The 20,363-nt window shown below is 45.3% G+C and overlaps 2 protein-coding genes and 1 pseudogene across 3 annotated transcripts in view; 1 reads left to right on the top strand and 2 right to left on the bottom strand.

The window, feature by feature from the left end:
• Positions 1-10,746, top strand: part of LOC147961105 (large ribosomal subunit protein eL42z/eL42y) — a 288,994-nt gene extending 278,248 nt beyond the window's left edge. The window contains exons 2-4 of the mRNA XM_087537305.1: positions 10,049-10,228; positions 10,355-10,429; positions 10,521-10,746. Of these exons, the coding sequence (XP_087393431.1) occupies positions 10,049-10,228; positions 10,355-10,429; positions 10,521-10,580 (315 nt within the window). The 3' untranslated portion in view covers positions 10,581-10,746. The remainder of the gene's footprint in view (positions 1-10,048; positions 10,229-10,354; positions 10,430-10,520) is intronic.
• Positions 10,747-11,603: 857 nt separating this feature from the next.
• On the bottom strand, positions 11,604-13,984 carry LOC147961104 (protein FAR1-RELATED SEQUENCE 3-like). Its single transcript, XM_087533675.1, has 4 exons — positions 13,925-13,984; positions 13,545-13,832; positions 13,119-13,472; positions 11,604-11,837 (listed from the first exon to the last, which is right to left on the bottom strand). The coding sequence occupies exons 1-4, from the start codon at positions 13,982-13,984 to the stop codon at positions 11,604-11,606; spliced, it is 936 nt and encodes a 311-aa protein (XP_087389801.1).
• Positions 13,930-16,494, bottom strand: LOC125531919 (protein FAR1-RELATED SEQUENCE 5-like; annotated as a pseudogene). The gene is made up of 5 exons (XR_015611096.1): positions 16,257-16,494; positions 15,927-16,139; positions 15,277-15,511; positions 14,485-15,174; positions 13,930-14,380 (listed from the first exon to the last, which is right to left on the bottom strand). The product of XR_015611096.1 is annotated as a protein FAR1-RELATED SEQUENCE 5-like (transcript).
• Positions 16,495-20,363: the final 3,869 nt, after the last annotated feature.

The raw sequence follows: 20,363 nt of genomic DNA, 5'->3' as shown, positions 1-20,363 counted from the left end.
TTCTTATCAGTTTGACTTCACAATGCAAAATCATTACAGCTGAAGGAAATTAGTCCGGCAGTGGATGATGGTGGTCCTTCGGAGCAACTCAAACAGGGGGTCTCTACAGATTCTACTCCGCCATCCTCCCAACAAGATTCGCAAGACAACACAAGGCTGGACAGTCAACGTAGCTGTGTAGATGATGAGCACATCTCCCCTACTCCACCATCACAGGTGCTTGCTCTAACTTGACACTATTATATGTGGTTGCATGTTGCGTATGATGTCTAGCTTGTATTGCTTCTAACTTGAATTGCATCTGCTTACTTTACACATATTGCCTGTGAATATGACACGTGTTCCTGTTTCTAGAACATACGTGTACATGATGAGCACATCTCCCCTACTCCACCATCACAGGTGCTTGCTCTTACATGGAACTGTTATACGTGGTTGTGTTTTCCGTATGATGTCTAGTTTGTATTGCTTCTGATTATGTTGAATTGCATCTGCGTAGCTTACAACTTATACCTGCAACGATCACTTGCCCATAAGACACATTTAACTTGGGACTGTGATGTAGGTTGCATCTTGCATTGTCTTCTAGCTTGTACTGCTTCTAATTTCTTGAAATGGCTCTTACGACGAGACACTTTTTACCTGATAGAGTGATATTGGTTGCATGTTCATATGGTGCCTAGCTTTCATTTCTTCTAATTTTGTTGAAATGCCTTCCGCTTACTGTTTTTTCATACATATTCCATCCTCCTATCGTATGTGTGAATATGAAACGATGTATTTTTTTGTATATATTCCATCCTCCTATCCTGCACTTGCCTTACATCAAAGTAGTGTTCGTCTGTATCATGCATCAACCAGTTATGCAGAGCTAATTTTATTCATCTTCTTGTGGTTTTGACTTCATAAGGCAATATCAGAAAATAGGAAGGAAAAGAGTAAGTTAGGGAATGTTGGTGGTCCTCCGCACCGACGCAAACAGAGACTCTCTAGATTTGCCACTGCTACTGCTAATGAAGTTGAAGTCCCAAGTCTACATGATGAGTTCATCTCCCGTACTCCACCATCGCAGGTGCTTGCTCTAAGTTGACAGTGTGATAATTGGTTTCATGTTGCATATGTTGTCTAGCCTGTATTTCTTCTATTTTGATTAAATTTCACCTGCTGAGTTTATACGTTATACATGTGCATATGACATGGCTTTCTGTGTCTAGAATACACTGCATCTATCTATCATACCATGTTCTTACATCAAAGTACTAATGTTGTGTATCCTGCATCAGTCACTCATGATTGGATGCTTCTAACATGGCAGTTTGATAGTGGTTGCATCTTGCATTGATTTCTACGTTGTACTGCTTCTAATTTTTTGAATTGCCACTTATGACAAGACACTTTTAACTTGGCAGAGTAATATTGGTTGCATCTTTCATATGGTGTCTAGCTTGCATTACTTCTATTTTCTTGAAAATCCTTCTGCTTAGTTTGCACATCATAGCTGTGAATATGTCATGCCGTCATGTTTTTCTTACATATTCCATCCTCATACGGTTGTCTTACATCAAAGTATTGCTTGTCTGTATCATGCATCAATGAGTTCTGAAGAGTGATTTTATTCTTTTGTGTTGTGGGTACAGCTTGACATGGCAAAGTCAAAAAAGAGCAAGGAAAATAATATAGTAGGGAGTGTTGTTACTCGTCAGGTGAAACGGAAAAGGTTCTGCCGTCGAGATTCTGCTGGTACTTATAGTGGAGTAGAAGGTCCAAGTCCACCGACTAAATCTACAAACACAGTATCACCTGCTCCACCAGCTGTAGCATCCGCTTCAACTGTACCAGCATCTCAACCAGTTACTCGTTCATTTGCTCCGGAACTGGCCAGTTCCCAAGCTGCCTTCACACCTAACACTACTTCCGAAGCACTGCTGACACAACAGGACTTGGCAAGATCAGATGAACCTCATGAACATCAACACCAAGACGATACCTGTCCGAGTCAAGTTGCAGTTGCATGCTCCTTTATATGTACTCTCACAGTTTGATGTACACTAACACTTTCCATATTCGTTGTTGAACTAGCACCACGGCGCAAGCAGAAATAGACATCAGGGATAATGCTTGACAAATTAACAAAATCTAAAGGAGGAAGAATGGAGATCCATTTTGAGGCAGGTTTGAAAAGGTCACGTGATGCTACAGAGTCAGCCAAGTTAGTATCAGAGGCAACCGTTGCCATTAGGTGTCATGCACGTATCCTCCCAACGTAGATCCAGTACAGGAATGAGAAAGACAATACCCAGTTTAACACCTTCCTTGACCATTTATCCGTAAGTAATGTTATTCATCGCAATTAGTAATATTGTCTTGCTCTGTCCCATACTTTCCAGCTTCCTCCTAATAAGACTTACATTCTTTTTTCAACAGATGAGGTTCAAGTTGGATCCGAAAGATGATGCAACTAGACAAGCATGCACTCATGTTTTTCAGTCTGCTCTGCGACAGTATCGGTACCACCTTAGAAAATCTCACTTTGAAGGCAAGGCTAACAATGAAATCGCCCAAACATCTCCAGTGGAATATATTACAGATGAAGACTGGACAGCCCTCGTTAAACACTGGTCTGATCCAAAGTATCAGGTAGGCTATATGTATTTGATCAGACCACATATTGAACTTGTATTTATGTATGTGCCTTACAAGTGTATCTTCTTCTAGGCTAACTGTTTGAAGAACAAAACCAACCGTTCTAAAGTGAAATTCCAACAGATCACAGGATCTCATAGCTATATTGCACACTGCGAGGCTCTTGTAAATAGCTGCTACTTCCTTCTTTTTTGTGTGCCATATTATCGTATCTATATTGACTTGTTCCAATTATAGAGGAAATCCCGTGCGGACCAAAAAGAACCTGAACCGAATGCAGTGCAAATCTTCAAGGATTGCCACACCAGCAAGATGAAGGGCATGAGCACACCAGTTCAAGCCGCTGTTGTAAGTCCTTACTCCTCCTGCCTTGAACTGATTGGTACTGTGATGTGTTCATTTAACTACTTGGTTTGCAGGCAATGTCAGTTACTCTGTTCACTTTTATTCACAGTTGTCTTAACGTATCATTTCACCTTACATGGTTTAAAAGAGATGAAGGATATTCTTTTGGTCTTGATATGTAATCTAGTTGTTATGTTCACGTGCGCACACAATGATAAGCCTGTTTGTTTTATATCTGTTTGCCCATGATATGAATGATGTCATACTATGTTCATCCTACTTTAAACCATGTCTCTTTATCCTTAGATGTCAACGAATGTGAGGAAATAGACAATACAGTAGGCATGCTACATGGACATATGTTCCGAAAGTGATTTTATTATGTAGTTGGCACTACAATACACGCTAATGTATTACAGTAGTTCACCAAAATAAGTTATGTATAAACGTTTAACCTACTTTGTTTGTTTTTGTCTCATTAGTAACTTATCTGGTACACTAATCTACAAGTTCAAACTTTCAGGAAGCTATGGAACAAATGATTGAACAGCCACAACCACCTGAAGGTGACGAGGCTACTACAGGCACAATGTCACCTCTTGCTGCAGTGCGTCAGTATCTCTCCACTAACAGTGCAAAAAGCACCTTCCTGCGTAATTCTGGGTTGGTTGTCAAGGTAACCTCGTCCAAATCGCCTACTGAACAAAATCTTCCTGCTAGACAGAGTGATATATCTGTGCTCCAGACACAAGTCCAATCCCTAGTGGACGTTGTTTCGGAAACAAGAATAGTGGTTCAGAAATGTCGTCAAGATATGAATGGTTTTGAAACCAGACTATTAGACATTCGCTTCGTTGTTCAAGAGCAATGGCGGAAAAAAGGTGGAGATCGTGCTGCTCCATCAGATTCTACAGCCTAAAACATTAGTACTCAGGTCAAATGATCTGTGCTTCTATACATCTGATGGTGCTTTTATCTGGAAGGACTGTAAACTTTATGCCAACAGGCCTTTTGTTGTATGGTTGGAATTTATTTTGTTGTGATACAACATTTATGATGCTGCCTCAGGCTGTAGTAATTACGACGCTATTTTTGCATAGTGTAGGTTTATCTTAGTAATGTATTCGGCCTAAAGCTTCGTAGGAGCCCAACATGCCAACATTCGTCGGGCCCATTCCAATTGGGCTAAAAACGATTATGGGCCGAAATTGGCATGTAGCCCACTAAAAATATCTGGGCCTAAATCAGCATAAGCTTTCATATTTTTCTGGTAGGCCTATGCCCATAGTGGGCCTTTAACAGGCCTAAACATAATTTGGGCCCTCAGTAAAAATAGGCCATTTATCTCGAGCCCATAAAATACATGGGCCTTTAATAGACCGAAAGTGAGATTGGGCCCTGATTGTGCCAAATAACCCACTGGACTTTAACAGGCCGAAATTCGGACGGGCCGTAAATGCGCCGACCTAATACACGGGCCTTTAACAGGCCGGAACTTCGGTCGGGCTAGATTATCGTCATTTTTATATGGGCCGTTAATGGGCCCAATATGACGTTGGGCCACATATGGCCCATGGTTTAGGTCCGGCGTTAATAGGCCGAAAATGACAACAGGCCGAAAGTGGCCCAAAGCTATAGTGGGCCTCTAACAGGCCGAATGTCAGACATGGCCGAATATGACCCAAATCCTTCATGATCGTTTATGGGCCGAAAGTTTTGATGGCCTGTAAATGGGCCCAAATGAAGCCGGACCTTTAACAGGCCGGAAATACACCGGGCCGTAATTCGGCCCAATTACTTAGCGGACTGTTAACGGGCCAGAAGTGACCATGGGCCGCGTTGATGACAAGTTTAGGACAGGCCGTTGACGGGCCGATTTGACAGAGAATGTTGGGCCTTTAGCTGGGGCGGCCCATTATGGTCGGCAAAATCTAGTGGGCCTTTAGTTGGGCGGCCCATTGTGGTCCGTAAAATCTTGTGGGCCTTTAGCTGGGCTGGCCCATTATGGTCCGCTAAATCTTATGGGCCTTCGGTTGGGCCAGCCCATTTAATGTTTGTGGGCCATTTTTGGGCCGGTCCACGTGTCAACATATCATAGGCCCATCTCGACCGTTGGATGAGTGACACCTGTGCCAACGCGGAGTTGACGCGTGGATCCGTCAGCCAATGAGAATTTTACACGTGGAAAATCGGCATTGATCGTGGCTGTTAACGGGTTATCGGATTCAAAATCCGACCCGATAGCTTAACGGCGTTCCGTTACGATGGATGCCACATGTCGGTCACCCTTGACGAAAGCACTTCTGTGACGCGCGATTTATCGTCATGGAAGTGGACACTTCCGTGATGATAATTTTGGCAATGTCATGGAACACTTCTACGACAGCACAGGTATGACTATCTTGATTCTGTCATAAATTTGTTATGGATGTACATGCATGACAGAAAACGCGACCTACTGTGACAAACATGTATCATCACGGAAGTGTATTTTTTTGTAGTGTAAACGCTTCCGCTTTCGGCCTACGAGGGTACGTGGACACTCTCCCCGCTCATTGCTATTCTTCTCCTGGATAGATCTTGCGTGATCGTAGGAATTTTTTTTAAATGCTACATTCCCCAACAGACGCTATCACAAACGATTTAACAGGGAAAATTGTGTGTGATATACCTGTGAACGGAAACGTTTTCCTTGGAGCGACTGTGTGGGATGTACATACAAACGGAAACATTTAGCGGGGACTGACTGTGTGGGGTGTACTTGCGACCAGAAACAGTTTCACCTGTATAATTGTATTTTTTTAGCTCTACTGTACGTATTTTCGTATTTGAGCGCTCGCCAGTCGCACACAACCTCATTTTGCCGAGCGTGTGTGCCAGGAGGGCATACCCCGACGGTTTCTAGGTCGTGTGGGAAAGACCCTCTTATCGCCGTCACTCACTAGGCAACGGTTCCAAATGTCCTTGCGGAAAGGCGGTCAAAAACCATTTGTATAGCACCGACGCGTACCAGTGATTGTATCATGTTCTAGTGAATTATCAATGTGAAATGCATGTGCACCAGAAACTATAGTGGATACTCGCTAGATCTCTGAGGGCAAATTCAACATTAGAATTCTAAAGTTCACAGTTTCACACACATATGGAGTCCTTCCAAAATATGCATTTCGGTACAATAGTTTCTTGAAGCACTTACCCTTTTTTAGGAGAAAGCCATGTCACCATGTACTTTATTTTGTTCATTTTTGGTGGATAATGATTGCTTCTACTCCACTATGTTGGAACTAGTTGCTCCCAACAACGCCCTTAGTTTCTAGCCCAGCCAGCCAGACCAGATATTGTCCAGAAAGCTTGCACCATCCATGTTACCCAACCAACCTACCGAACTACCTTTCTAACAGATGTGAAACATCATACATGGCACAGAGGTAGGAAGGTAGCCACCTCATAAATTTTAGGGATTTGCAACTACATGGAGAACCGTGCCCGAGCAACTCCATGTTTCGTGTCATGTTCCATATTTAATTCTTGTAGGAAGTCATTAGCTAGTTTGTAGTGTGTGTGGGGGGTGGGGGTGGGGGTGGGGGGTTTACCGGATTTGACCAACTCCCATTTTATTTAGTATAAAGAGAAAAAGAAGACTTCACAGATAGGCTGATATTAGGCTTTCCCATATATAAGAACATAAAACCACACTGAAGAGATTACTTTTTTATGAGCATCCATATGTAGCAACTAGACAATAAGCATTTAAGTTGCTGAAAAAGCAAGCAACCACTGAAGAAAAAGAAACAGTTTAACATGAGCATACTTAGCAACCACTAACTTAACATTTTCCTCAGATACTGCTTATTCATCTTATCAAATTGTTGTGGACAAACCTAATTAAGAACATATTTAGATTGTTCACAATGATTATAATTATTCCAACAAAAGCATTAAACACAGGGATCGTGAGAAGTAGCGGATACCCAGGTTTTGAGTGCATGCATTGCCAAAAGACCTTGAATGGACTTGGAACCGTCCCTTGAAAGGCAGCCTGCAAACAAATAATAAGCAGACCAAAACATGTTCAATTTAGACTTGGAGGAATTGACATGATGAAACACAGAGCCAATGCCTACCATTTGTTGGAAAACGCACAACCAGTTGAAGGTAGTGCCTGGTAATTACAAGAAATTCCATATTGAGGTGGTGGTGGTGGGGGAGTAGTGAGATCCTCAACTCCACATCAGCCCAACTTATGGCAATTATATCCCACTCCAACATTTTATTTCATGACATTTCGAAAATGGCCAGATCAGCTAGTATGCATCTGGTAGGACCCTTGGCTCCCAGCAGGGCAAGTCCATTTCCCCAGGACCCCCTGGGGCCCACCCTGCTAACCAGGGTTCCTGAACTCATCGATCCTCTTACTCATACCTGGGATGAACAACTAGTTGAGCAAACCTTCAGTGCGATAGATGCCGGGATGGTCCTGAAGATTCCATTTTTCGAGCATCATGAGGACTTTGTTGCATGGTAATTTGACAGCAAGGGTTTATTCTCTGTCCGGTCAGCCTATAGGGTCCACACTGAAATGCTCCAAAGACAGCGCACCCGTCGGCGTGGGGAAAGCTCGTCGGGGGAGGAGGAGGATAAGACGATGTGGCAACAGTTGTGGAAGGTGCATTGCCCGGGGAAGATACATCATTTCCTATGGCGGCTGGCCCATAATAGCCACCCTCTCTTGAGGAATGTGGAGCGCATTGGGGTTGAGCTGGAGACCGACTGCGTGGTATGCCATTGCCTACAGGAAGATGGAGGCCATCTTTTCTTATGGTGCAAGGAAGTGAGGAAGATGTGGCGTGCATGTGGTTTAGAGGAGTCCCGACAAAAACTATTACCGTGTCAGTCGCCACGCCAACTCCTGCACCTCATTGTGTCCCTGCCGGAAGACGAGAAGCTACACACCATCTGCCTTCTTTGGCTATGGTGGACGGAATGAAACAAGGCAAATCACCAGGTCCAAAGAGCTACGGTCCAGGAATTCAGTTTCATGTTGGCCAAGCACATTGCAGAATGGCGACTATACTTTGCAAAGCAAGACAGAAGCCCAGCAAAGCCAAAGCCTACTTGGTCCAGCCCTGTTATGGACGTCGTCAAGATCAACATCGATGGATCCTTCGAACCCAGTTCGCCCCGGGCGGGATGGGGCTGCATCGCTCGAGATCACAGGGTGAGATCTTCTTTGCCGCTGCGGGGAACCTTGTTAACATGAGAGAAGCCCTACACGCGGAAGACTGTGCTTTGATGCATGCGATTAAGATGGCCGAGGAGCATGGCATGGGGCTGGTCGTCTTTGAGACGGACTGCGTCGGGCTCCAGCAGGCAGTAATAACACCAGCCTTGGACCGCTCCCCACTTGGCACTCTATTTCATGAGATCAAATTCCTCCTTCAGCTAGGTTTTATTGAGTGGAATGTGTCTTTCTACCCACGCTTGTGTAATGTTCCTTTCCATGAACTTGCGGCTATTGGTAGGCGGGACGACAATGCTGACCGTGACGCGTGGTTGGTAAACCTTCCTAGAGTTTTAACCGATGCAGTGACTGCCGACTTGGCTGGTCCACGGTGATTTTGGACTGCAAGGTGTTCCAGTTCAAAAAAAAAGATTCAGATTAGTCCATTGGTTTTTTTCTTTTTGAGGCAAAGATTAGTCCATTGGTGGTCATTTCTAATCGCTCGCCGGAGTCCACCAAGATGCAACGCGGAGGAGACGAAAATGCCCACCCTCGAGCCCATTTAGACCTTCGGTGTCACATGGGCCTAGAGAAACCATTCCATCGGGCCCAATTACCGGCCCGCGTGGCCTACACTGGGACTCACCGGCAGTGAGACGTGCGTGAGGGCAAAACCCTAGCTGCCGGCGCCCTAGTATATAACCGCGCACCCCTTCGCACCCCGGCCCTTTCAGCTCTCGGCGGCGGCGGCGCACTTGTGACCTCAACCAGGCGAGCACTCCTCCTCCTCGCCGTCGTCGTCTCCGATCCACCGCCGCTTCCTCAGCCATGGTGAGTATCCTCCCCCTGATCTAGGTAGCTGCGGTTCGTCGTAGCGACTCTTTCCGGTTCCCGAAAGAGCCCAGATTCGGTAGATTCACAACAGCTGCTCAGCTCCCTAGAATGATTTGCGAGCGCGGAGGCAATTCGTGAGCGGGATTTCGTAATATAGTGCTGTTAATCGGATGAAACTTCGGTAGGAATTGCGCATTCCTCTTAAATTGTGCCGTGTTGGATGCTAGTGGATGTCGAGCATGTCGGGAAGAAGGGGAGGTGATTGGGATGTTGGGGTTGGAGACACTTGATATCAACCAGGCAATCACTGCGCAGCCCTGGGCCTTGGCTGTATTAAGTTCACTTGCTTGAATGACGAATGGGTTGGATAGAATGGTCATTTTCTGACCCCATTGGGGTGTGAAGCTAGAAAATACATTGGTCTCGAGTCTGTCTTGTTGGTCGATGTGTCATGACTAGTGATTGATCCAAATATACACTTTTATTCTAGTTATATGCTTATGCTTGCAAAGTCAGATCATAGCCTAATGGTTTGTGTGCACAGTATGCTGTCATTCAGCTGCAGTTAATCAGCTTGTGTACTACTGAAACCTATGGCTATAAGCAACCAGTGACATGATGTATCCCTCGTACAGCCTATCTCTCTATGGACTAAGGCTGCTATACCACGAGCTAACTCGATGTGTTCTGTTTTGGAGCATGTGATGTTACTCCCTTTCATGCCAGCTAGGTGCTTTTCTAGTTCTGCATAACATCTTTGGCTTGAATTGTCTTTTTGTTATGTGTGTAATTGAAAATTGGAAATTCTGCCCTCTGTATTTTTGGACCCTCGTGATTCACTGGGAATTTTCCATGCCCCTTGGAATCAAACACGCCCTTCTCCACATCTTAAACTAAAAAACATGGTTATGAGTATAGCTATGAAGTTATTTTTGTTTGTTGTGTGATGTAAAATTCCTGGTTGTTTATTCCTGTTGGCTAAGTATGGTATGACAATTTTTGTAGGTGAACGTTCCGAAGACCAAGAAGACCTACTGCAAGAACAAGGAGTGCAAGAAGCACACCCTCCACAAGGTTACCCAGTACAAGAAAGGCAAGGACAGCCTTTCTGCTCAGGGGAAGCGTCGTTATGACCGCAAGCAGTCTGGATATGGTGGCCAGACAAAGCCTGTTTTCCACAAGAAGGTATGTTACTCATTTCTGGGGGCATATATCTTCTTTGATGTACAACTCAAGTTACTTTGGAAATGTTGGCCTTTCCTCTTCTGTTGCTTCTTTGCATCTGGATGTTTATTATTCTGTTTGATTCAGGCCAAGACAACAAAGAAGATTGTGCTGAAGCTGCAGTGCCAGAGCTGCAAGCATTACTCACAGCGTGCCATCAAGGTCCGCACATCCCTCTTATCTGCCATACCATTTCCTTGCTATGTTCTGTTATGTTTAAGTATCTGACACCATAGTTTCTTGGTTGCTACAGAGGTGCAAGCACTTTGAAATCGGTGGAGACAAGAAGGGCAAGGGAACATCTCTCTTCTAATCTGATGATATCACCGTTATGTTTAGAATGTTGTGCCAGAACTTCTCACAAGAAGAATGTATTATCTTTAATATTCTGGTTATAACCCTATGGGCTATGGAGCATATGTTTTGCTATTGTGTTGACTACTTTCTCCAGATCTAATCGACAAGTAAAATGTTTTTTATGCTTGGAGTTTTGTATTTTTGTTCCTGGTCTAACTAAAATTGCTGTTGCACAGCGTGTGCTTGTGATGCGCAGAATGACCTTCATTCTTACGTCTCTTGTCTGTTTTTCTCTCTCTGGCAAATTGTTTTGGTATGCTATGTCTTTCTACAGTGCCATTCTCATGGCTGTCTTTTTTGTGCCGCCTATCTGTGATCTTGCTTGGCAAAGCTGCCCCTCTGCTATCGAATACTACAACATGCATTTGTATGTATTCTCTTCAATCTATGCATTTGTTGTCTTAATGTATGACGCTTATGTTTCTTGATTCACTGGCTGATGTACCCCCTTCAATCCAAATTAATTGTACTAAAGCTGCCACAATTAGTATATGGATCGGAGGAAGTAATTTTTCTTCCAAGTGAAAGTACACTATCTTATAGGCAGGGGATTTATATAGAGGGGGTGTCAAGCGGACCAATCAATCATGTCATCGTGAACCAAAGCAGCAAACCCTTGCATTGCAATGGTGCATGTTGTGAGTTCAGAATTGCTCGGCACTCCCTCCGTCCGGTAAAAGTTGTCTCCGGTACCATTTTGCAAAAAAAAAAAAAAAACCTCTGCAAAGTCCCGACAGAACCCGCTCGTCTCCCCCGAGCCAGAGCTCCTCTGCTCGTCTTCCCCGAGCCAGAGCTCCCCTCCTCCGCTCCCCGCAAAGCTCTCACGCGCGTTGCCGGAGCTCCTTCTCTCCACGCCGCCGCCGCGTTGCTTCCCCCTCCTCGTTCCCCATGGCGAATCACGGCGAGGAGAAGGAAGGCTTGATTTTTTTTTTCGATCTGTTATCCGACGGCGTACTTCCCCGAGGGCGGCGAGCCGGAGCTACCCCTGCGCGGCGTCGACCACCTCTCCCAGCGCACGCCGCCGAGACGCCGAGGCCAAGGCGGAGCTCCAGGCCATCAAGGCCACGTACGCCGCCGAGTCCGCCAAGCGCCGCCGCCTCCCCGACTGGTCCAAGACACTGGCCCCCGCCCCCGTCTGCCCATGACCCAACCCAGTCCCCACGGCCGCGTGCGCCTCCTCGCCGTCGTGGTCCTCGGTGCAGTTCTTGAGAGCCTGTTTTAGATTCATCCAAGCATCCATCCATTCTTCATCAAGCCGTCACAAGCAGGCAGGCATGCAACATGCCAACATGCAGAGACAAGAATTTTGTGGAGTGTAATTTCACTGAATTTGGTTTTCAGTAGTGAGTCTAAGATCTTACTGTAGTTAAGAGTTCAAATCAATAGATGCCTGTTTTTGCAAGTTCAAATCAATGGATGTGAACTAGCTGCCTGGTTTTTTTTTCATTTTGGATTAGTCACTAATTTTCGGGAGCATTTCACTCACTGCAAAAGCTACTGCATTTTCCAGTTATGAGAAATGCATCATCCAAAAAAATTGCAGGACCATCAACTCATTGCAAGTATACCCCCCCCCCCCCCCCCCCCTACAGTGAAATGCTCTGCCTACGAAGCCGTGGCAATCCAGCATCACTACAAAATTGTTCAGCCATTGGTCGAACACTTTTAGTAATTCTAGAGCTGTTGAGTTTTCTGAATCTGTATCTATCCATCTATATGCAAAAGTTGATGCCATCATATCTGACGCAGCGAAACTTGTGAACAATTGAACTGTCGGGACTCCTGCTCTGATTTTCCTGTACTATGCATCGACATCCGGATATCAGGAAGAGAAATGTCCAACTAGCTTTGATAAATCCACATGGCACCTACTCTTTCGATCCAACTACTTTGCAGTGTTCTCAGTACTGAGTCTAAATTGATTTTGTTTTCAGTAAGGATCTCAAGTTCTCAATTATGACAACATTTGGTTTTCAGTAGTGAGTCTAAGATCTTACATTAGTTAAGAGTTCAAATCGATAGCTTCCTGTTTTTGCAAGTTCAAAATGAATATTGGTCCAAAAAATAGAATCAGCTTTGCCCATTTTCCCATATTCTGCTTCCTTGTCTGTTTTGTAACTATTCCAGGGCATGCAATTTTATTCGGTGTGGACATTGATCATATTAATTTTTCCCCATCATGCAATCAGTTCTACTTGTAAAATTTGTTGGAGAAAACTGAATATTATACGAAAGTGCTGATGTGATCACGAGCTGCAGTGCTCTCGGTATCTGGACCGCAAGTCCTTCTTGTGATGAGTGCGGGTGGACTGGTCTATCCAGGTGGAAATTCCAGCGATGACAGTAAACCCGCCAAGACATTCCCCGATTCATTACATGAGTTGATTTCATCGTCCAGCCTAGCTGCAGTCATTTTTCCATTCACCCCCGACTCCTCCGCATGTCCATTTGTTTGGTTCACCCCAAGCAAAGTTGCGGTCATTTTTCCATTCACCCCCAACTGTTCCCCATGTCCATTTGCTTGGATCACAGCAGTACCATTTTCAGCCATGCGGTCCTCCAGGCCAAGACCGTCTCTAATCTCCGCAAATGGTTTCATTTCTTCAGCACAATGCTTAAACAGTCCAACGAGGCGCTCGTATGCTTGTACACTTGCATCCCTCATTCTTACAAGCTCCATGGCCTGCATGTACATGTTGAAATGCCTGTAACTGAATGGGTTGTTGCTGCTAGCATTGTCCCTCTGGTATTGACTAAGATGCGGAGGCAGGATGTCCCGTGCGTCTCTTGTCCACCGCTTCACAATATGCTTATGTGGTATCTCCATTACTCGGATGAAGTCGAGAACCTACGTCAGTAAAATTCAACCCATGAGTTGCTTGTTTGTATTATGAAATATGGTACAACTATAAGTCAGTACCTTTAGAACATGGCTGCACAGCATCCCCATGTGGGAGAATTGCCCGCACTCACAATCAAATTCATCACCACCGTCTATGACGGTCACTTTGTATGAAACCCTACACCATCTCTCTCTCCTTGTTGCGTCCGTATGTATTGCCACGTATGTTTTCCCTTTCTCAACCTCTTCCACCTGGTAAGCACTGCATTCATATATGATGTGGCCAAACTGCTCAAACATTGCCCTAGTGTATATCTTGCCAGCATGCCTTTCAGTGGCCATGTTTGCTCGGAACAATGGTCGCCCCTGCAAAATACAAGTGTACGGCGGACAAATCAGATAAGAAAGAAACATGATAATGACTTGTCTGAACTACCGCAGAAGAAGTACATTCTTACAATTAGGGTCCTCTTCTCCTCATAATTTTCCGCCGCTTCCCTGTCGAACTGCAGCACCATGTATTTTCTCACAAACAGATGCATAGGACATCCTGGAGGTATATAGTTCTTCAACATATGGTTCGCGCTTTCACTCCGCTGAGTGCTAGTCATTTTAGCACAAAACACACCCTTGAAGTACGGCTTTGCCCACTTGTGGCGCGTCTCATATATATTAGTCATGTACTCATGTGACTTCAAGTTGTATTTATCTATTAGATACTTCCAGGCCTCTTCAAAGTCATCAATTGTCAGCATGTGATTTACGACCTTGTGAATCTGCTTGGAAATCACTCTTTTTGGAGTACAATTGACCCAATGACTCTTTCGCCTTCTTCAGCACATGCCACTTGCACCACCGGTGCGCCGTATTTGGCATCACGTTCTGTATGGCCACCTCCATCGCCCGATTTTGGTCTGCAAAACAAAATGTATAGCATCTGGGTTATCCACGCACGAACAGTATACCAATTCATTACGATATTTTGTACGCTCATACTCCTAACCAACTCTTTTCAGACCTGTTAGAATTGTTTGCGGTGCATTGCCACCCATCATTCTGACAAACTCTGCGAAAACCCATTCGAATGTTTCCACCTTCTCATCTCTCACCAACACGCCAACCAGTATAATGCTCTGGAAGTGGTTGTTCACTCCAACGAACAGCCCGAAAGGCATGTCGTACAGGTTGGTCTTGTAAGTCGTATCGAAAGTCACAACATCTCCGAAAAAGGTGTGCTGCAATCTGTTGTTCCCATTAGCCCACATAAGAGTACTTATCCTCCCGTCCTTGTCAGCTTGTACTCGGTATGTGAACTGTTGATCTTTAGCGCGTAACTCCTGAAACACCTCCATTGTTTTGCGGACATCATCTTCAGCCTGATCACGCCCAATTTTTCCACACAAGTTCCGCAATGCTCTCTTCGTGAATCGTACATTTTCCATCTTCCAAAAAAACTGCCTATGATGCTGTACACTTTTGACAGGTTCACATTATTTTCCCGCAGCTGCTTCACCAAATCTCTGCTGTATACATCGATATGCTTGTGTGATGGCCAGTGCAAAGTCTGCCCGTACGTAGGTGACAACGAGTGATTGTGCTGATCCCGGTGCTCTGATATATACCACCCATTATCTTTTGACCGCAGCAACCGTACTAGAGCAGGGCATTCACATCGACAGGATCGAGTATTCTCGGCAATGGGTTTCCCCTGGAACATCATTAAGCATACACGACGTCAGATACTTCACGACATATCAAGAATCTCCTATATATAAGTAAATTAGTACAAGCTGAAAGATCGAACCCATACCGCACAGCCACAAACATGATAATGACTTTTCCCATATCTAATGCCGAACCCTTTCTCCCACGAATACAGATTGTAAAAGTCATAAGCTTCTCCAAGAGTATCGAAGCTGACCCCTATCTTCGGCACAATTACATTCTCACCCGGAGTTCCAGCAAAAACTCTGACCAATTTCTCAAGTGCTGTCATCCTATCCGGGCAGGGGGCACGCCCTGGTGCAGCAGCCCCAACCCTGACCCTGCGTACATCAGCCAGCATAATGCATTCTTCTTAAACACCGCAATGAGTAAATCATATATGTACAAAATTACTCCATATGTGTGTCTCATGGTTTTGCCCATGCAGCTGCCCAATGGTACAATTTCACATTCTGATGAATATCAATTGGCGCACAATATGGGCAATTGCATAGTTATCCATGGGCAATTGCAGAGTTTATAGTGATTACAGGTCCAAGTTCAAACTGAATACTATCTTTTCACCTTTGGTGGATTATAATTTGCTGTTATCTACGGCAAGCATGGGCATTTGCATAGGTTTCAGTAGACCAGCCTACACCAGGGAGATGAGTCCACCCACTAATCGTAGCACGAACCCAATTAACTGGCTACCATATTCAGACTTACAATTCTAATAAAGCTAGACATACATACCTTCTTGTCCATCCCGGAGCCTGTGGATCAGCTTGCTCTATTGAGTGTTCAGATGCCTGCGGCCTGTCATCCCGCTCTACGGTTGCTCCATGAGGCGGCGAACAGATACGCGCATCTGCGCTGGATGCACTCGCCGCCGGCACGGGAACAACAGGATATCGGGCTGGCTCCGTCGGTACCTCGCTGTCATTCACTTCCTCAATCAGAGTCCTTCTGCAAGAACACATCAATCAGAGGTAAAGTTAGATCTAGCGCCTGACCCGAATCCGAAAGCAAGTCCAAATCCAACCAGAGAGTGAGCAAGTTCACACGGAGGAGCAAGAATAGCACCTGTTGAACGGCTGCAGCAAGAACGCCATCGCCGTCGGAGCCGGGATACTGTGCAGCCGCCGCGAGCAGACTGCAGTATGACGATAGCGGCAGGGAGTGGCCGAGGTATGAAGGAGGTCGCCCCACCTACCCATTCCTACATTTACTCCAGCTAAATCACGTCGTTAGCAGCACGCACGATTCACGGATCAGCAATCGCACGATGATCCGAGCCAAGGATCTGAAGTCAATCCATGCCGGCCTGGGAAGTACGAGCAAATCAGACCCACCGTCCAGACTAATTTATCCATTCCTTTGCACTTTCCACGTCGGATGTTGGGCCCAGCACCTGTCACGTGCGCGCGCTAAGACGAATCACGAGGCCATATTCGAGGGGACAGATACTGAGACCACTCCAGCTCGTGATCAATTCCTCCGCGTCCCCAGTGAAGCACCTATCGGCTTTTTTTTTTTTTGAGACAAAGCACCTATCGGCTATCGCTGTGTAGCTTCGTGAGTTTAGACATGGGCCAACGAAGCCCACTCAATGACAGGCCTGCAAAAAAGTCCCCAGAGTAGCGGCCCATTAGGACAGGTAGCCCAGTCGCGGTAAATTCGTGCCGAAACAAAGATCTGATGGCCAGAAACGATTCAAACACGAAATCCGACGTCCAAAATCGCTGAGGGGGTGAGAGAACTCGGATTAGGCTCGGTTATACTGTCCTAATAAAATGCCCAAAATAGTACTGTACGGTTTATTTTAGTGTGTTGTAGGTTTAGGAGGTACCAGGAATTTAAAATTGTTGGAGATGTGCGCATATGCAAAGCTAGCATAATATGGGATCACAAACGTGTTTGTAGATGGTACAAGAAGTTTGTGTCTTCTGCTCGCTCGGCTAGGCAATGTTGCACCACACACCAGGAAATGGAGATAAAAGTGCAGACATTGTACCAGCAATTGCCATGGTGGTTGTATATATCCGAGCTTCATGACAATGCAAGTACTATCTTAGTGCAAAGAGGTTCTCCGGTCTCTAAAAATATTCTCGGCCACTTAATTTTAGCCCAAGTAAATTTAATAATTCTTCGGTTACTATTAGGACTTCCTCGTGCATTGTGTGAGTGCTTTGATTCAATCCCATAGGACAATTTAGTACATTCAGTCTTGTGAATCTTTGTGTAAGGAGTCTGGACTCACGTTGAATGGAGGTTCGAAAATCTCTTCGGTGCGATGAAAACAACTAAAACAGTGAAGAGTATGTAAGACATTGACTCAGAGGTTAGGGCATCTCCAATGGTGACCCGCATATTTTGTCAGACATCCATCCGTGGATAGGGAATCAGTCAATGGATAGTGATGCACGTGTTGGCCATCCAATGCTTTCCGCATACATTTCAACCACTGTTTGAACTAATCAAATGAAATTCATGCAAACATGGTGTATTTCATATAAACCGAATGAGATTCATTATACTTTGGGCATACTTCAACTAAAAGCGGAGCTCGTCCGACTCTGGAGGTATAATTTCCCCTCTGTGGCCTCCGCCTCCGCCATATCCTCCCTATGCCTGGTTGCGCCGCTCATCGAAGTGGCCATGCTTCAGCCGGAGGGGAAGAGTGGCTCCGGGGTCGATGATGGTATGCGCTGAACCGGGCAAGACACCGGTGTGTATGCCGGCGACGCGGTGGCGGTGGCCATCGTGGGACCCAAGCGGCGGCGACCTCCCATGGTCTACTTTTCCTCGACGGCGGCCGCGGACGTGCTGGCCATCTCCGCTGGCAGGGCGCGGTTACGCCAACGTTTGCGGCGGATGGCGCGGGAGGAGCGTGATGATGCGACGGCGTCCATGGTGCCTGTGCCACAATGCTACTCCGCGTGTCGGTGTGGAGCAACCGGCCACTCCTTTGTCAGCTGGGTTGGAGTAGCGAGTTGCTGCATCAGGCGGCCAGTTTGGAGCAGCGGCTTGCTCCTCCGCTTGACAACCTGCAGCCTCGCCCATGGTAGTGATGGCCTGGGGCGGCGAGGGAGGTTGAGCAGCAAGTTGCCTAGCTTGTATCAGGCAGGCTTGGCAAGCCACCCGGACGGCTTTTATGACAGAGAACCCCTCTTCTTGCTCGCCGGATGCCATGCAGAGCGTGCAAATATGGTACAAGGAGGAGATGGGGAGCAGAGGTGTGGTGCGGTTCTTGCTCCGCGTCTGGCCTCGCTTAAATAGCGGGCGAACGCGAGGAGCCAACCGATGTTGTGTTTAATGTCGGACGGCTAGTGGACGGACGTGTGGTTGGAGTAGGTTTCTCGGCACATGCGCGGGTTCAATGGAAGTAGGCAGGGCAGTCTGAAGCCGGTTGAATGCGGCAAGGAAGCGTGTTCCACCAGGCGTGTAGCGGGGCGGTGCTCTCTCGGCCGGCGCGCTGCTTCAATTGTGGCGCCAGTGAGAGATCGCGTCCACTCTGGGACATCGAGAATGTGGAACGGCCGCTCTACAACAACATGAACGTGGGCAGCTCGCGTCGGGCCGGAACACATGCGGGCGGGGAAGGAGAACTTTTGGTGGGCCAAGGTAGCGGGCATGGCAGCGGTTCGGATGCCCGCAAAGCCCCCCCCCCCCCCCCCCCGGTACTTCGTCTCCGGTTTGCAGAAAAAACCACGTCTGGATCATTCGGCGAAAAGATACATGCCCACGTTGGATAACACAACACGTCAAGACCGCGTGGTTTGAGGATCGGCGTTGGAGATGTCCATAGAGCATCAACCTATATAGTAGAGCATATACAAGGAGAATATCGCCTTTTTCTTTGTTTGAGGGTGAGAATGAGAATATCTGGACCTTATGGTGCATGGTGCTTCCTTAGGGTGCGTTTGGTTACAAGGGTAAAAACAGATGGGTTGGGATCATCCAAAAAATATACATATTTGGTTATAAAGCATTTGAATGGTTCAAGTCAAAAAAAGAGAATATGCCTCGAAGACGCTGAATCGTTCCACCCAACAAAATCGGTCGAATCAAATGGCCACCCTTTACATGCATTCTAACCACGCGATCTAAATTGAGCCAAACACATGAATTGAATGGTTCCATCCCAAAAAAATCCAGCATCTCTTATATTAAGCCAACCACATGAATTGAATGGTTCCATCCCAAAAAAATTGGACGGTCCAAACTCATTCATACCACACCTTCAAATAAAACGCATAATTACTGGGCGCGTAGGGCGCCATCGAGCAAGGGTGCGTGTTCCCCCGGCGCGCTCGATGTTGTATGGGCCGGCCCATTTAACCTTTTTTCCTTTCATTTTTTCCTTCTCTTTTTTTCGTTTTCTCTTTTTCTTTTTCATTTTTCATTTTATTTTTTTGTTTCCCTTTTTCTTTTATATTTTTTTCTTCTGTTTTTTTGAATTTTATTTTTCAAATTCGTGAACATTTTTTTGTTCATCCTATTCAAAAAAAGTTCATCAATGTAAAAAAAATGCTCATCAATTGAAAAAGATTCGTCGAATTCATTTTTTTGTTCTTCGGGTTTTCAAAAAATGTTCATAAAAATTCAAAATTTGTTCCTCGTTTTCAAAAAAAATCATCAAATTAGAAATTTGTTCATCGATTTCTTATAATGCTCATCAAATTCAAATTTTTTTCATCGAATTAAAAAAATCACCCATCTTATGAAAAAAAAGTGTTCATCTAACTCAAAAAATGTTCATCATGTCCAAATTCAATAGCATTTTTTAAAATCGTGATTTTTTTGAAATCACAAACATTTTTAAAATTCTCGAACATCATTCGAATTAAGGGACTTTTTTGCTCCACAAACTGTTTCAAAATTCTATTTTTTTAAATAACTATTTGAAAATCCCGAATTATTGAAATAAGAAAAATCAAAACCGAAAGAAAGAAAGAAAATAGGGGGCTAACATGAATAGTCCTCAAAGCATCCACATGAATCATCAACGGCTCCTTGTTCTTTCATGTTTAGAAGAACTAGGAGTCACTTTTGTTCTCGCACAATTTTCTGAGCTTATCTTCATGCTTGTAGGCGGAGTATGTCAAATGTCGGCACTTAGAGAAAAGTGTTAGCAAAAACTTAATACATGGCCTTAGAGTTGATCATCTATGTTGTGCACATGAAGAA

The sequence above is a fragment of the Triticum urartu genome, chromosome 7A, assembly GCF_056163025.1.
Source record: "Triticum urartu cultivar PI428250 chromosome 7A, HENAU_Tu73, whole genome shotgun sequence".
Classification (NCBI taxonomy): domain Eukaryota; kingdom Viridiplantae; phylum Streptophyta; class Magnoliopsida; order Poales; family Poaceae; genus Triticum; species Triticum urartu.
Note: the sequence above shows the minus strand (reverse complement) of the source record. Positions and strands in the feature narration are given on the sequence as shown.

What these genes read in the sequence shown, in the direction of transcription:
- LOC147961104 (XM_087533675.1), bottom strand. Translation starts at nt 13,984, where the DNA reads ATGGTGCTGCAGTTCGACAGGGAAGCGGCGGAAAATTATGAGGAGAAG. An exon ending in AGGAGAAGAGGACCCTAATT is followed by an intron (nt 13,833 to 13,924) that starts GTAAGAATGTAC and finishes TGTATTTTGCAG; the next exon opens with GGGCGACCATTGTTCCGAGC. An exon ending in TGTGCAGCCATGTTCTAAAG is followed by an intron (nt 13,473 to 13,544) that starts GTACTGACTTAT and finishes TTACTGACGTAG; the next exon opens with GTTCTCGACTTCATCCGAGT.